The 17240-nt window shown below is 50.3% G+C and overlaps 1 protein-coding gene across 8 annotated transcripts in view; it reads left to right on the plus strand.

Annotated features, from left to right (window-relative positions):
* LOC144366801 (uncharacterized) overlaps positions 1 to 16617 on the plus strand; it is a 31201-nt gene extending 14584 nt beyond the window's left edge. For 7 of the 8 annotated variants that reach the window (XM_078021611.1, XM_078021610.1, XM_078021613.1 and 4 more), the window contains 11 exons: positions 4504 to 4691; positions 5658 to 5863; positions 6099 to 6304; positions 7378 to 7492; positions 8870 to 8985; positions 9151 to 9381; positions 10459 to 10573; positions 12876 to 12976; positions 13143 to 13259; positions 14234 to 14348; positions 16246 to 16617. In XM_078021611.1, the coding sequence (XP_077877737.1) occupies positions 4504 to 4691; positions 5658 to 5863; positions 6099 to 6304; positions 7378 to 7492; positions 8870 to 8985; positions 9151 to 9381; positions 10459 to 10573; positions 12876 to 12976; positions 13143 to 13259; positions 14234 to 14348; positions 16246 to 16451 (1716 nt within the window). In that variant the 3' untranslated portion in view covers positions 16452 to 16617. The remainder of the gene's footprint in view (positions 1 to 4503; positions 4692 to 5657; positions 5864 to 6098; positions 6305 to 7377; positions 7493 to 8869; positions 8986 to 9150; positions 9382 to 10458; positions 10574 to 12875; positions 12977 to 13142; positions 13260 to 14233; positions 14349 to 16245) is intronic. The other variant, XM_078021616.1, reaches the window with a different exon arrangement.
* The last annotated feature ends 623 nt before the right edge of the window (positions 16618 to 17240 follow it).

A 17240-nucleotide genomic window follows, 5' to 3' on the forward strand; every position in this document is an offset into this window, starting at 1 on the left:
GGGTCCTTGGACTCTACCTGGTCTTCTGGCCTGGGTCAGGGGATGTGAGGTTTGGAATCCCCCTCTGTGGCAGGATCCCAGGCCCCCCAGCCACTTGAGGGCAGCACATCCTTCCCTAATTGTGTTAGAGGGGGAGGATATTTCCGCCCATCCTCATCCATGCTCATCCCACATTTTGTAGCTTTATACCTGAGGACCTTTATTCATTTACTTCTGCTAAGATAAGTCAATCAGCAGTCTCCCAAGGGTTTACATTGTGGTAATAGACACCAAACATCCGTTTTGTAATTAAACCATTTTGGAGGACACAGTTGAGTGGCATTAAGCATGTTCATGTTGGTGTATAGGCGTCACCACCATGCATCTCCAGAACTCACGTGGACATACTCTTGCCATCAATGCTGAATTCTAGTGCCCTTGAGGCCCAGGAAAAGAACATTGTATTCTATCTTTTTATGAACCTGATAATTGAGAATCTGAGATAAGTGAAATCCTACAAAATTTGCCTTTCTCTGGACACGATCATTTTCAAGGGATGCAGTTCACCCCCACTCGTGGGCATATCAGGTCCACTGCTAACTCTGCGGGTGTTTCAATTGCACTCTCAGTGACAGTGGTGACTGTGTGCACATGAGCTGTGTGTCCAGCTCAGATCCCAGGATCTAGGGTCTTTGGTTCCACGCAGCCTATAGGTTGCCTGTTTCTCCAGGTGTCTGCAGGCCAGTGGCATGAAGGCCCTGGGCCTGGTGGTTTCTTTAGGTGAGTGCAATACGTGTCCACAGTGTCATGGGACATGATGGACTATAAATAGAAGCAATGCCTGGATACTCCTGGGATCTCAGTAGGCTCAGCCTGTGTGCTGAGAATTGTTGTGACCTCCTAATTAATGGGCTCCCAGAATCCCAGAGAAAAGGGCAAGTCCAGAGCAGTGGAACCTCAGTGTCTCTGAGAGAACTTTTGGGGTGGGGGGCCGGGATACATTGATGTGAGGACTCTGATGCAGAGTCACGTGCTTCGAATCCAGGTAGAGGTGCTCAGGAGCAGCCTGGGCTGGCACGTGGGTTCCCCACCTCCACACCTGTGGAACATCTTGCGGCTCTGATTAGCACAGCAGCCTGACCACGTGAGGGCATCTGCTGTCTCTGCGTACAGTGATCTGGGTTTTCTTCACGTCTCTCAACAATTCCACATAACACCAGCTCTGAACCCAGAGTCCTGGGCACTTGGTTGAGGCTCCATCAGCTCCCACCTCTCTCTACCTGACAGAGCCCTCCTGGCTCCCTCTGCACTCATTACATTGAAGATGAAAACCTGGAGGGTGGGACTTCCCGTCATCCAGAAGTTCCCAAACACATTTCACTATTCCTGGAACTCAAATGGTTGGGGGGGCCACAAGCACCCTGGCATCCATGTGTGGGAACCATGGTAGTATAATCAAGAAACAGGAAGGAGAGGGGTTGGACTGATCAGTACAGATGGCAGGGCATAGTACAGAGTGGAATGGAGAGTTCTCACCTGGGGTGATTGTTGTGATGTGCACAAATGCTCTGCTGGTGCTGGGGTGCCCGCATGGTTTCTGGGGTCTTGAAAGGCTACAGATGCCCACAGAGTGTTCTCAGATGCACAGTGGGAGGCCCGTTGCAATATGTACATGTGGAAGAAGTAGGAGACCCCCTTAGTGTGGAGGTGCCATCTAGAAGGCAGCCTCACTTCTCTGAAAAACTTGATTGGAAAAAAAGGGTACGGACCTGTGCCCAAAGGGCCATATATGCTCCTGGAAGTTGGTGGTGGAAATAGTTCTCCATCCATTAATCACTCCCTCACTCACTAATGTCCTTGTGTCCTTGAGAAAGGCTCTCCCTTTCCTGGTTTTCCTGAATAGAAATCCTCGTGCCTCCTGGGTGAATAGGGTTATGGGTTGTGCAGAGGGTGGTGGTTTACTAAGCATCTTAGAGACTGTCCTTTATGGAGCCTAATGATCCCAACTGGGGAATGAGGCCAGGGTCCTAACTGTGTTTAGTGTGAGGACACCATGGGTTCAGAGAGGGAAAGAAGGACAAGGGAAACTCAGATGTCCCTTCATGGCCCCTGGAGTTAGAGGCCTTACCCCTTTGCACCTGGGATCAGGAGACCTCATTTCCTCGAGGACACGCACACTCAGACGTTAATCTTGAGTGTGGGTTCCTTTCTGGGGTCCAGGGCTGTTGTTAGCCACCAGGAATGACAGTGCTCTCCATGCTGAGTGGAGCCAGTTTTTGCCAGGAAAGAGCCCGTGGTCACGCCTTGTGCAAAGCATCCCACGCTAGGGGCTCCCATCCCGACATTCCTGTCCTGAAAGGAAACCACTCAGAGGCAAGGTGGGTCCAACCACCTCCCATGTGTTCACTCATCACTGTATTTCAGCATCACCCAAGTTAACAGTCCTGATGGGATTGGATGTGGCTCAGAATGTCACCCTCATGAGCTCTACCCTGCCACAGCTGCAGTTCTGCAGTGGGAGAAACTCAAAACCTCAAAACACATGCACATGAAAGAAAAGAGCAAGAGCCAGAGCCCAAACAGGGCCACATGTGGCAAGGACAGCTGGAGTGCCTAGGTTGGGACTCAGAATTATGTCAGTGGGGTGGCATTGCTGCTGACACCAGCATGATAACAGAGAGCCAGCCCTGCTCATTTTGGGGAGCAGTGTGTTGGGGAAGGCAGCAGAAATTGAGAGGCAGGATTGAGTTTGGCCCTAGGAGGAGGTTGGGTAAAAGGCCAGTGTGATTTGGAGGGCCTGGGCAGATAGAGAGAGGCCAGGGCACACCCCAAAGCCTGGAGACTGCACTAGATGTCCAGGGTTGTGAAACACCACCTCCCCTCTTACTCACAACTGAGAGCAAGGGGCATTGATAAGTTCCGTTTGTGTGCGGTTTCATCCAAGGTGGCTCGGCTAGGCACCTCTGTTTCCTTGACTCAGGAGGCTGAGAGTCCAGGCTCCACTGAGGCTCGGCGACTTAGGAGGCTGGGAGTCCAGGCTCCACTGAGGCTCGACTGGGAGGATCGGACTCTGAGTTTATGCCTGTGTTCCTGGTAGGATCCATGTTGGCTGAGCCTCAGTGTTTTTGCAATGAGAGGATGGGTGACTGTCATGTCTTTATCACAGGACACACTTGCTAAATGGATTTGTTTGATCTGGGGAGGAAAGAGAGAGAGGGGAGTGGTGCTGGAGACAGGGATGCAGACAGGGGTCATGGACTTGGCATAGCTCAGTCTCGGAGGTGATATCCCATCACCTGTACCCACTTCAATTCCCATGAATCCAGAGGCTGAGCCCCCTTGAGGTGAGGGGTGAACCGGTTCTGGGCAGCAGGATGCTGTGGTACCTTGGAGTCTCTGTGAGACCCCAACACTAGACACACTTGGCCCTTTTGAAATCTTAGGAGAAGCCTTGGGAAGTTGTATGGCAGAGGGGAGCAGCCTCTGCATCTCAGTCCCCTCCAACTTGCCATGGTGTAGAGAGGGAACTGCAGCCACGATGGGATGGACATTGGCCACGTCCCTGTGTGGGACACAGGCCTGATTGAGTTGGGGTGCATTCTTTGTCTCTCCCCTTCTTGTGATTGTCCCATCTCTACATTTGTGCTTTAGCCACCTGTGAGTCCCATCTCTGGTTTCAGGAGAATAGAGGGTGTTATGGGCCAATAGACACAATAAACCCTAGAGATTAGATGCTACCCTACTTTCCAGAAAAGACTGGGCACAGCATGAGTTGCACATTAATGGGACCAGGGTCCAAAAGCTGCTGAGAGGGAAGGACTGGTTGTGAATGCATTTTTGAAGGCTCCAAGCTGGAACTCTAGTGGCACCAAGCAGGGCAGACGCTGGTGGGGATGTTTGGGTTGTTGTTGGTGAACACCTGTGCACCTGAGATGTTTAGGCATGGAGGAGAAATCAGCAGCTCATAGGGCTTTTGAAAGTGGTCTTATGTGAAAAGAGGCTCAGGTATGGGCACAGGAAATGACATCATTGCCTTGACAATGGATCAAACAGAACATGGAACCCTGGTATCCAGGCACCCACTTAACTGACCAAGCCATCCGAGCTCATTTGGTTGGAGAAACTGGAGTGAGAAGGATGTTCTCCTGTGGTTGCAAACAATGCCGAGCCTCAGGCTCCCAAGAATCTCAGGGGGGCCAACTAGCCCTTTTGTGGATGCACTGGGTGAGGCTTCATCTTAGACGCCAGAGCCTCTGGCAATTGTCGCACAGGAGCTCAAGAGTAACAGTGAGTAGCACAGGGCAGGTGAGCCCAGCCGGCCCTCTAGTCTGATCCCTGATGAATGGCCCAGGACTCCTATTCTGACTATGTGTGTGTGTGTGTGTGTGTGTGTGTGTGTGTGTGTGTGTGTTTGTACTGATGGGAACTGTCCCATTGTGCTTTGACTCTAGTGTATTGGCACAAGTCATTTTTCTGTTTGTCACCATTTCCATTTTGAACCCACCATTCTTGGTCCCAACCCAGGGTGAAAATGATGAGAACACGGAGGAGCCCTTCAGGGTACAGAGCCTTGAACCTTACAGGCAGGACCAGCTTAGGAATGAGCTCCTGCCTGTCATTTGTGGGAGGAACCTACATTTCAGGAGCAACATGGGGTTAATCTCCTGGGATTCCATCCCCACCCAGCAGGTGCTGGATCTCTTGTTCCCAAGGTAAGCACCAGACCACCAAGCCCAAGTGTGTAGCCCCCTCATGCCTGGGTCTTGGGGCTGCCATGTACCTCTCAGGGACCCAAAGGTTTGTGATACCTAATGAGATAGAGGACCACACTCATAGTGGAATGTCAGCCCCAAATGGGACGAGTCCTGGAGGTGCCTGCCACAGCCTTGCAAGGGGAGTGAACTCACCTCTCAGGCAGAGAAACCATCCTGACTCCAGCTGATCCACAGAGGTCCGTGGAGCAGTCCCCACACAGTGGGCACCACAGCTCAATGGTGTGCACTGAGCTCATTCCCAGGTGGACTCAGCGAGGCCAGGTGGTCTTTCTGGTGTGATGTTGGCTTTGTGAAGAACGTAGATCTGTGCCAGAGGCGTCTCAAAACTCAGGCCTTTGGAAAAGCACTTTTGGGTTAATAAAGACTTGTTAATTTCCATAGTGGGACAGAGCATCCTATCTGGGACATAGCTGGACAGGGGCTTTGGTCTTGGCCGCTACCACACCCAGAGATATGTGGGAATCAGGAGTTTGGGCTCATTCACTGATGAACATGGAGAAAGGACCCACTGTGTGAAGACACGTTTCCAGTCATGTTTCATAATTCAGTGAAAAATGGGGTGCAAATGACTGCCATTGTGTCCCTTTTCATGGGGGTCAGCCTCAAACCGCAGGTGCCATGAGTACATATCCTACATGTGACTGCATCCCTGACTCCATGGGGCATAACTGCACGTTGTCCTCTTCAGTAACTGTGGTGGACCCCTAGACCAACTTCAACATGGAATGGGCTTGGGGTCAAGAGGATGGGCTCCTGTTTCCAGAATAGGGACCTGCAAGGTGATTTGACTTGGGAAGGCTGAGGAAAGACTGCTCTCCCCAGTGTAGGGTCAGAGGTTTTCTCTGGAGGCTGTGGCGAAGACAAGGCCAGGGTTTTGCTGACTCCACATTTTCCTCCCCACAGTGCCTCACCTTCCTTCCTGGGGACCTGGGTGAACCTCTACTCTGAGGCTTCCCATCAGCCTCCAGGCTTTCTGAGTCTGCAGCAGCTGCTATCCATGTGGCTCCTGCTGGGTGGCTTGAACCTGGAACACCAAGCACACCACCTCCTGGCTCCAATTGAAGATGGCAAATCAAGCCAGGCAAAGCCTGAGAGCCAGGCGGACTGTGGTGAGTACCTAAGGGTATATGAGGAAAGATCCGACTGTTGTCCCACTGCAGGGAGTCTGTATGCCTGGTGTTGGGTGGAAATTAGGATAAGCCTTAGTCCATTGAGGAAGTGACCCCAGTCTGCAAAGAGGTCCTGTGTGGGCTAAGGGCCTGAGTTCTTCCTGGCAGCAGGTGTATTGTCTGTCTGTGGGAAGGTCAGGGCAAGGCAGTCATGTTGGCATCTTTTCTCCTCTAGCTACAAGCTCAGTTCCTGTCACGGCTCCTCAGCCAACCCCAGAGCCAGAGCCTTCTCCCAGGGAAGGGGAAGATCCGGAGTCCAGGACATCAGGGGTCTCCACTCCGTCCTCTCCAAGGCCCCAATATAACAAGCGGATGAGAGGCAGGTGCCTCATTCACGTCTACCTGGAAAACGAAAGGACAACACAGTATAGGAGCATCCTGGTGAGTCTTCGAGCAGGGGAGTCTCCTGGGAGCCCACAGTGGGGAAGACCGAGTCCACAGCAAACACTTTGGACTAGGCCTGTCTTCTTGAACTGGAGCTTCTGGAAGGTCAGGAAGGAGAGCAGAAAGTGAGCAAGAGAGAGGTGGGAGAGCAGCAGCATGCCAAGTCTGGGTGCGAGTGGGCCTGTGTGTTTTGGGGTGTGCAGGTCAGAAGTGTAGGAGTGAGTGCTGGGTTCAGAGGAGGTCAGAGAAATATCAAGGGTACAGGCCATCCTCTACTGACCTTGGTATTGAGGAGGAGTATATTGAACCGTGGAGGTTGAAGCACAGGAGTTGGCAGTCATTTTCGTGTTTGTGGAAGGGGATATGTTGCTGGTTGAAGGGAAGGGAGCCATTGTAGAATGATTAGGGTGGGTAGGTGTGGGTCACAGAGAACTGGGGGCCTTGGAGGGGCCCATTAGTGTCCTAGTTTGCATGTATGTGAATAGAGAATCAGCGGCTCTCTCTCCAGAATTTTCCTGGGTGTGGAGTATCCATCATGAGACTCTGGTGTCCACCTCCAGGGGAGCCATGTTGAACCAGTGCACCTGCTGGGTCCAAACCTCCTGACACCCTAGCAAGCACTGACACTCTAGAGTTCATCAGCTTCTATGCCTATCATTAAAGAGTCCTAGTGTGTGTTGTGCCCTGGCTGTCAGGATCAAAGCACCTAGGGTTTGTGCCTGGTCCACACAAAAATGCAGCTGCATCCCAGACCAGAGCAGGGATATGGAAGTCCACTGGACCATTCCTCCCATCTTGATGGGACTAGAGTGTGTCTGTACAAAACCTTTTGGTCCTTATTCCCTTGTCCCTGTAGGGCATAGCAGGTTGAAGCAAACTCTTGTACCAAGATTGGACTAGAGGCTCATAGGAAGACCCCCACATGATCACATGAAGGCCTCAGGTAGCAGGGTATCAAGATGGTGCCCTTGTGTTGAGAGCTCACTTGTCTCTGATTGTCCTTGAGCACTGTCCTCTGAATAGCTACTCCCAAATTCCCTCTCTGATGAGCTTTCTCCAACCCTGCTCAGGTGACCTGCCAGGACAGGGCTCCAGTCATCATCCACAGGGCCTTAGATGCACACTTGCTCCAGCAGGAGGATCCAGAAAACTACGAGCTTCTGCAAATTGTCTCGAACCATCAGAGTAAGTGGAACCATCAGAGGGTAGGGAGCAGTGAGTCACAGTGGGCTCAGGATAACTGGGAGCCAAAACACAGTGTGCGTTGACCCAATGCCCAGGATGAGTATGGTAGGACTTGTGCATAAAACAAAGTGTAATGATGGGGCATCAATCTGCAGGTTCTTCATGTTCCCCAGGGGCTGTGGACCTGCCTAACTTGTGTTCTTTCCTTGGCCTGAGGAGGCATTGCAAAGCTATTATCCACAAGGGGCCAAGAAGAGAGGCTTCTTTGTCTTGTGTCAAAGAAGACAGACAACCACAGGGTTCCTACTTTGGCGGCCTTTCCTGACCTAGATGAGTACATGAGAAAAACAGTTCAATGAAGAATCATTTCTGGCTTCCAATCTTTCAATTCATTTCAAACTGAGTCCACTTAGGACCAGAGGCCATTTCTAGAGAGAAGAGTGTGGTAGAATATAACCCTTCACAGCTTGTAAACTTTTCTTGGAGAGAAAGAGAGAGAGAGAGAGAAAGAGAGAGAGAAGAAGAAGAAAAAGGAGGAGGAGGAGGAGGTCGAGGAGGAGGAGGAGCAGGAGGAGGAGGAGGACGAGGACGAGGAGGAGGAGGAGGACGAGGAGGAGGAGGAGGACGAGGAGGAGGAGGACATGGAGGAGGAGGAGGAGGAGTAGAAAAATGAAAATAGGTTGAAGGAGGAGACCATGAATAAGAAGGTCAAGATGAATATAAGAAGAAGCATGAGGAGAAGATGAAGAAGAACAAGAACAAGTAGGAGAAACACAAGCCGAACAAGAAGTATAACAACAAATTGATTAAAAATGTGAATGAGAATTATACTCAGGAGGAGGAAATGCAGAAGTGGGGAACTCAAGAGAAATATATATCTCTGAATGGCACAGCCCTGCTGTGGACATCCTCCACCTAAGCTCAACACACCTCCAAACCATACCCCTTCAATTAGTGTAGCCCTGTATGAGTGGATGAATCCACTGGCAAGGTGGAGGCACCCACCATCAAGTGCTTTTCCCCAAATCCACCTGTGATCATTGCTGCAGTGGGGAGAAAACCTTGAACACATGAGTCTTTGGTGACCAATCCAGATACAAAGTCTAGCTGTTTCGCTTTGGTGGGTCCAGCGTGAACTAAGAGGGTCTGGGGTACAAGGGGCTATTTCCTTGAAAGGTGTTCCTGTAGTGGATTCCTGTGCATAGAGGGTCCTCAGGGAGGAATCAGTGGGGAGTCTTTGGTGCAACAGTAGCTGGATTCGGGGGCTCTCAGGTCTGTGTGTGAGACCAGAGCTGGCAGAGGCTCTCAGTTGTGGGGGATGTTGGGTAGTGTATTCCTTGAGTGTCACCTACCATGCCTCTGCCCCTGCCTCTCCAGAGCTGAGGATACCTGCTGATGGAAATGTATATTACGCCCTGGATGGCAGAGTGGATTATAACTTTCTTCTTCGGGAAACAGCTGCCATCAAGTTGTTTAAAGTCAAGCCAAAGGAGGTAAACAGCCACCTTCTTCAGTCTTTACTCCTGGTGCCACTCCATATCCTCCAAGGGGACAAGAACCTCAGGTTCTGGATGGATGTTGTAGAATGCCCACAGAGCCAATGCCAGGCTGGGTGGGGTGCAGGTGCTGGGCTTTGCTGATGTTGTCATCCCCCACAGTTCTTGGAGCCTTCTGTGGCAGTGGCATCCAGGATCCCAGCAGCTGTGAGCAGCAGCTCTGCGGTGGCCTCAGCACCATTGCCCCAGGCCACCCAAAGCAATGAGTGGTGCATGAGAAAAGTCACCAGTAGCAGCTCCTCACTGCTTCACTCCAGCGAGCAGGTGGAAGACAGCCGCTTTGTCCACGTCCTCCTAGAGGGACAGAGCCTGAGAGAGACAAAGCGCATCCTGGTAAGCCTGACAGCAGGGCTGCCTCCTGGGTGTCCACACAGTGGAAGGCAGGAGACACAGCCAACCCTGGGGCTGTAGTTGGAAATTAAGAAGAGAGAGGTCAGTCTTAAGGGCTTGACCTGAGGGGAGAGAGTCTCAGCATGCCCAGCTGCAGCGGTGAGTGGGCCTGTGTATTGTGGGTTTGGCAGGCCAGAAGTGCAGACGGACAGATGAAGGCATCTGCTGTGGACAGATGAAGGCAGAGATATGTCCAGGGTGCAGGCTGCAGTGCCTAGAACTTGGTATTCTCAATGAGTGAGGTTGGAACAGAGGAGCTGGCAGTGACTTGTCACATGTGTAGGAAAGGGTGTGTTCCTGGTGGCAGGGAAGAGAACCTCCTTAGCATGACTAGGTGTGGAAATTTGGGGTCAGGATCACCTGGGGGCTCATGCCAAAGCTTCAGAATGTCAGTCTTTCCATGTATGTAAATACGGAGCTAAAGGGGTTCTTGGCAGAATTTCTATGGATATGCAGTAGATACGCTAATGCTGCAGGTGTCCAGCTGCAGAGGAGACATGTTCAGTGACTGCCAGTGCTGAGTCAAGTACATCATTAGAACCAGACCTGCACCGAGCTTCCAGAGCCCAGGGCCTCTCCAGGCTATCATGAAGCACTCAAGTACACACTCTTGTATCTGAGTCTGTTTTGTGTAGTGGCAGTCAGGACCAAAATTTTCAGTGCATCTGCCTCTTCCACCCACAAAGGCAGCCTACATCCCAGATCCCTGGCCCATTGCTGTCATCTCAGTGAGATGAGAGTGTGTCTGTGCATAGGCAGCTTGGTCCTTTGACCTGAGTGGAATGTGGCTCCCCAGGGAGAGGGGAGATGGCAGGTACAGGCAGATATTTGTACCAGGATTGTTCTAGTAGCACGTTGCAAGAACCCAGGGGGTATATGGAGGCCACACTCAGGTAGCAGGATAACAAGATTGTGCCCTTGTATATGTAGCTAACATTTCTCCTGAATGTTTGACCACAGTCTTCTGGGTAGCTCCTCTAAAAGCCATTCTCTGATGACATTTGTCTCACTCTGATCTAGGTGACATGTCAGGAGAGGGTGACAAGCCTCATTCGCAGGGCCTTGGACCAAAATTTGTTGCAGCATGAGGATGTGGACAACTTTGAGCTGCTGAGAATGATGTCTCTGCATGAGAGTAAGTAGGACAATCAGACAGTGGGGAGACATGATCCACAGTGGGCTCAGGATAACTCACAGCCAAGAGAAAGTGGGCCTTGGCCCTAAAATAGCCAGGGTGTGGTGGGCCTGGTGCAGGAAACCAAGTGCAGTGATGAGCATGTACAATTTGGAGGTGCTCAATGAGGCCCGAGGGTGCTGCTGAACCTCCCTAAATGTGTTCTCCCCTGGACCTGGTCTGGCAATGCAAAGCTAATATCGATGAGGGCAAGGCAGAGAGAGGCTCAATCCATCATCAGTTTGGTTTATGGCTCACTGATAAAGATGCCTTCAAATGAAGAGGAGCAGAGCATGGGTCCTGATTGGATCAGCATAGCTATGGACAGAAGCAGCACAGGTCCCAATCCATGGCCAGGATATGAGAAGTTTTGCCTACTCAAGAATGTCAGTATTGCAGAGACTGGGAACAGGACTCAGCGAAGAGGAAGTCAAGGCCAGGGGACAGCCTGTTTGGGTTCTTTTTGGAACAATTCCAAGTCCTCTGTGCCTGGGTGCCCATCTCCTGAAGATATCAGAATGGCCAGGTTATTATTCCTTCCAGCAACAAAGAAGGGCATCTGAAGAACAGAGGCCACAATGCTGAGCTGTCCACAATTCCAGTGCTCTTTCCTTTCTTGTGAGCCAGACACTCCTAGCCTCCACCATCCCAGCCTGTCCACAATAGAACCCACCATCTGTCGGGCATGTAAGTGAGTTTTCCGATTTTCACACACTGCCTCATTTGAGTTGGCTCTGTCTCACACATGAGGAAGACTGAGGTGCAAGGAGCTGGGCAAGGGGCAGTGTCTGCGAATCTCAGGGACTTGGGAGGCAGTGCAGGAGGATGGGGATTTCCAAACAGCCTCAGAAACTTTGGGAGACCCTGTACCCAAGTAAAAAGGCCTGGGAATGGTCTCAGTGCTTAAGTGCCTCTGGCTTTATCCCTAGTAAAAAAATAAGCCAGTCAAAAGGAATTACCAAACCGAGAATCTACAAAGGTGATTTCAGAAACAGACTTTCAACCCTAGCATCAGTTGAGAGCAGGCTCCAGACCAGGGGAGGTTTGTGTGTAACAGACGTCAAAAGGGAGGACTACGGGGGGCCTGGAACCCACTAGGTGTGATGGCATCTATGCCTTATGGCAGGAGGGTGGCAGTGATGCTGGCCCTCTCCTAGAGTTTGGAAACCTTGTTTTCATTGGAGAAGCTTTATGGAGGTGGTATCTATTTTAGCAATCCTGGTCCAGATGAGGTGCTGACTACCATAGGTAGAAGCCTATCCAGAATGCGGTGTCTGTCATTCAGTCTTTCCTGACTGTGACAATGACAAAGAAAGGAAGTCACTTGTCTTTGGTCTTGGTTTCACTCCTGGTCATTGATTGAGAACTGATTTCATCTTGGACTACTGAACAGAAGCTGCATCTGGGCAGAAGAGTGTGATAGATTTGAACTCCTCAGGATGCCCCACCATTGCCAGAGAAAGAAGGAGAAGGAGGAGGAGGAGAAAGAGACACTCCTGAGTGGGGAGAGGATCACACAATGAAGAGCAGGAGGAAGAAGAAGAAAAAGAAAGAGGTGAACAGAAGGAAGGGTGGAGGGAGATACACAAGAAGAAGAACAAGAATAAATCATGTAGGAACAAGGAAAAGACCCAGAAAGAACTACAAGAAGATGCACGACAGAAAGAAGAGCCAGATGTAGAACAAGAACCAGAATAAAAGTACCAAGCAGACAGCTCATGATGAGAAACAAGGGGAAGGAGAGCGATCCTAGAAAACAATAGAATTCTCCAGGGCACCACCTTGCTGAAGTTCTCTCATGTCCATGCCCAACACACCTCTGATGGATACCACCTCCCCTCCGCATATTCATCCATGAGTGGATTCATCCAGGGCAATTGGATGAATTCGCCCATTATCCAATGCTTCCCTGAATGCCCATGTGTGAGCATGGCTGCCCTGGGGAGAAAGGCCTAAGCACCAAAGCCTTTGCCAATCCTGATGCAAAGCCTAGCAGTGTCCCTTTGGCAGATCCAACCTGCACTGAGAAGTTCTGTGCCCAATGTGCTGTTTCCATTGCCAGGTGCTCTTTTGGTTTAGAATCCTGTACATCATCTTCTCCAGGGAAGAATCACTAAGGGAGTCTTTGGTGGCACTGTAGCTGGATAGGAGGGCTCTCAATTCTGGTGCCGGCTCACCCTGGCGGAGACTCTCAGGGGTTGTGGGTGTTTTGTGGTATAATCCTTGAGTGCCACCTAACAATTCTCTCCACTTTGCTCTGCAGAAATCAAGGTCCCTGACCACTCACTGATGTATCTGTCCATGATTCCACAAATAAAATATTATTTCATCGTGAGGAAATGCCGCGAGGTCATGGGAAAGGAGGTAAACACCTACCTTATTCAAGCTGTACTTGTGCTGCCATTCCACTCCCACCTGGGGAAATAAGAAGCCTGAGCAGCTGGATATATGTGCTAGAAGCCCATAGAGCCAACTGACAGGCTGGGATGGCTTTCTGTTTCTGGGTTTGCTGATGTTCCATCCCCCACAGTTCTCAGAATCAACCTGCAAGTCCTCCAGGCCGCTTTCCCACAATCAGGTGGGAGACACCTGCTTAATTCATGTCCACTTAGAAACACAAAGTCCAAAGATGGCCAAGACTGTTTTGGTAAGCCTGGGAGCAAGGGTGTCCCCTGGTGCTTACACCTGGGTGGGGAGCAGACACTGGTCCAATACCATGGACTACACATGCCCTCTTGAATTTGGAGCTTCTGGATGATCAGGAGGATAGATGGGAATCAAGAAGGAAGAGGTCAGTGTGAAGGGCTGGAGCTGAGATGAGGGAGAGCAGCAGCTTGTCCACCACCATGTCTGAGGGATTCTGTGTGTCAGGTGGCAGCATGCAGTCCAGAAGGGCAGAGGCAGATATGGGTGACAGATGAGAACAGGCCAGGACCTAGGTTGCAGGTTCCCCTGTATGGGATGCTGGCGTCTATGGAGCAGGACACCAGTATGAGGTTCTGCATGTTCCTTGAACAAGGAGCTGAGAGGGTCTCTTTGCAGAGTCAGTATGGATGTGGAGCAAGCACACTACATGTCCTGGTAACCCAATGACCACCCTTGCCGTATGAGGTGCCCTCTTATACCCCAGCCAGCACTGAGCCTCTGGAGGCCAGGAGCTCTTGTGGCTATCTTTCGTCACTCCTGTGTGTGGTCATGTTCCTGGGTCTGATTTGGACCCTGGCAATCCAGACCAAAGCCTGTAGGTTTTGTGCCTAGGCCATTCCCAATGCCGCCTGCATCCTCGGGCAGACCTGGGATCTTGGAGGCTATTGTCCCATTCCTCCCAACTTGTGGGATGTGATTGCATCTGTATGCAGGTAATGGGGTCCTTTCACTTGGAGAGAAGTGCAGCTCCACAAAGAGCAATGTCAGGTCCTGGAAGTCCTATGTACAAGGATTGGGCTAGTAGCCTATGGGAAGAGCCCACGTGATGAGCAGGAGGTCAGCCTCAGGTAGTAGGGTCATGGATGTTGCCCTTGTATTTAGAGTGGAGGTGCCTCCAGAATGCCCCTGCTCGCTGTCCTTGAGTAGTCACTTCAAGGCCCATTTCCTGAAGGCCTGTCTCCCATGCTGCTTCAGGTAACCTGCCACGATCAAGCTCCTGTCATCATTCGCAGGGCCCTCGAGCTGCACTTGCTTACTCAGGAGAAGCCGGAGGATTATGAGCTGGGCCAAATCATCTCTCACCGTCAGAGTAAGTGGGACAATCAGATGACAGAGAACAAGGGTCAGGATGTGTACTCAGGTCAACTCTTATCACCAAAGAGTAGTCTCGGAACCCCCAAGAATGCTCCAACAGGTGTGTTGGGTTCGTGCACAAAGCCAACTGCACTTCTGCTGGAGGAAGGTCTCAAGGTCCAATGGTATACCCCAGTGGATATTTTGGCTCCTTAAAAGGTGCCTCCCCTGGACATCAACAGGCATCCAAAGCTGAAATCTTTGAGTAGTGAGGAGGAAATCCTCTTTCTAGGAGCAGTATGGTTTCATGGTCTGGGATAAGAGTGGTTTCAGAGGAACATGGGAATGCATGGGCTAAAGATGGAACTGGCATTTTGTGGACTGGAGCAGTAGGATTGAAAGCCTTCTGTGTGACCAGAAAACCACTGTCTTGGCAGAGCATTGCCAGGATTCTAGCAAGCAGTAACAGGATGAAATTGGGAAGAAAACAGCCTGGGAGACAGCTTGAATCATCTGTCTTTGCATAAATTCCATGGTCTTCTGTACCAGAGTGCTTGCCAAGGAGTGATCACAATAGCCAGGTTATGATCCCTAACTAAAGTCAGATGAGGGCTTCCTGAGCACGTAGCCACAAAGCTCATCTGATAATAATGCCAGCGCTTTTTCGTTGGTTGGTTGGTTGGTTTTTGTGAGCCAAACACCACAGCAGCCATTATCCCAGCCTATGTATGCTGAAGACCACCATCCCTATGAGTTCTAGAATCACTTGTCTCCTATCTTAACCTACTGTTAGGTTAGTAGAATCAATGGAAGAGGAAGTCTGTCTGGGGCCTTGGTAGCCTAAGAAATTCATAGCAGAGATCCCCACATCCAACCCAGAAGGGATAAAGAACAGGCTCTAGGTTAGAGAAGGGCAACAGGAAACACGAGTTCAGAGGAAGAAGAAGCAGGCTGTTGTATTCCCCCACTTGGGGTCATGGCACCACTGGACCATACACCATGTTGGAGGGAAGCATTCCCTTTGCTGGTCTTTGGAACCATTGTTCTCAGTTGGGCAGCATTTGGAATTTGGCCTCCATTCTCAGAAGCCTGGTTCACATGGAGGCAGGCTCCACCAATGCAGAAGCATGGCTCTAATTTGGTATCTGTGCTGGTCAGCCTGTCCTCACTGTGGCCATACTTGAGGAATCCTAGGCCTTTTCTCTGGGTTTCACAACTTTCTCTTTGGTTGTGCACTGAAGCTGTCCATAAAGGTCTAGTGTGTGGCAGTGGAGAGCTACTCAGCCCTTGCCAAACAGGCATAGACTGGGAGAGAGAGAGCAAGGCTGGGAGAGAGGGAGAGAGAGAAAGATGGAGAGGAGAAGGAGGACCTCTACTTGGAGAATGAGGATTCAGTGAAGCCAAAAGGGACAAGGTATTGTTGCCCAGGGCGCACCCCTGTTTATGTCTTCCTCCAAGCATGCTCAACCTTTCTTCCAGTCCCTCCCACCCCCCAGTAGTGTATTCATCTTGAATGAGAATTTCATGTTGACACCAGAGCACTCACCATCCAATGCTTCCCTCCAAACCCACCTGTGAAGATGGCTCATGTGTGGACTGAATCTTTGGCACATGAGCCTTTTGTGGGAGATTTCAGATGCAAACCCTAGTGGTGTGCTTTGGCAGATGCAAGAGGACCTGGGATGTTTTGGAGTCCAAAGCCTTTGATAGGAACCGACATTAGGTCTGTGGAAGTGCTCTGCCTAGTTCTTCCTCAGGGAGGTCTGTGGAGGCTGTCTTGTTGGTATTGGTGCTGAATTGGAGAGCTCTCAGGTGTGTGGCTCTGGCCTTTTCTGGCACAGGCTCTCAGATGTTGGGGTGTCCCAGAGAGCACCTCCTGAGCCACCTTATTGTGTACACCCCTCTCTCCCCAGAGCTGAGGATTCCAGCGCAGGCCAATGTATTTCACGCAAAGAACCCTCACACAAAACCCAACTTCGTGCTGAGGAAAAGGAGCCTCTCCCAAAAGAATGATTTGTGGATCCAGCCTCAACCTCCCTCTCGTCCTGCAAAGAAGGGTGCAACCCTCCTGAGGATGCTTGCAAAACCATTCTGCTGCTGTGTGCCTGGGCAGGACTGAGGCAGCCCAGGAATATTTACATTGATAATTATTTTCTTCAAAGTTTGAATCTATAGTTTGCCATTGTCCTTGACCTTGTTTAGTAACACAGTTGTTACTCTATCCTGTATTTGTTGTTTCCATTAATATATTATTATTTAAAAATATATATGTTTTTGTTACCTGATCTACTGTAATAATTTGAGTATACTAAATGTAGCAGTGATTTCTAAAGGACACATCCAAACCAACAGGAAGGAATGTTTCCTTGTATCAGCAAGAAGTTTGGTTTTTAGGAGTTTGGCAGATGGCATTATCTGAGTCAGTTTTCCAATGGGGGCAATGAAGTATCGGCTATCATGGTACAAACACAAACAAAGACACACAAACACATACTAGAGCACACACACACACAAACACACACTAGAGCACACACACACACACACGAGCACACACACTCACTGAGCGATAGATACACAGATGAAGTTGGTCTCTTCTGAAATACTTTGGAGATGTGGTTCTGATTTCTCCCATTTTGGAGTATTTTCCATTACATAAGGTGTCTTGCAAATGAATCCCATGTCTGAAGAAGACATGCATGTGTACTTCACATGCCACTTTCCACATAACCAGAAGGTCATGTCATGTAATATTTTTCATGCAGCTGTGTTTTCACTGTGAACCATCCCATGAGGTCAGCTGTGGAATTTTCCACTGGTAGCATCACAATGGGGATCCACTCTTTGGATTTGGGAATATTTCTGATTTTTTTGATTCAAATTGGAATGATATCTCTATCTATCTATCTAT

Source organism: Ictidomys tridecemlineatus, chromosome 9, assembly GCF_052094955.1.
Source record: "Ictidomys tridecemlineatus isolate mIctTri1 chromosome 9, mIctTri1.hap1, whole genome shotgun sequence".
Lineage (NCBI taxonomy): Eukaryota > Metazoa > Chordata > Mammalia > Rodentia > Sciuridae > Ictidomys > Ictidomys tridecemlineatus.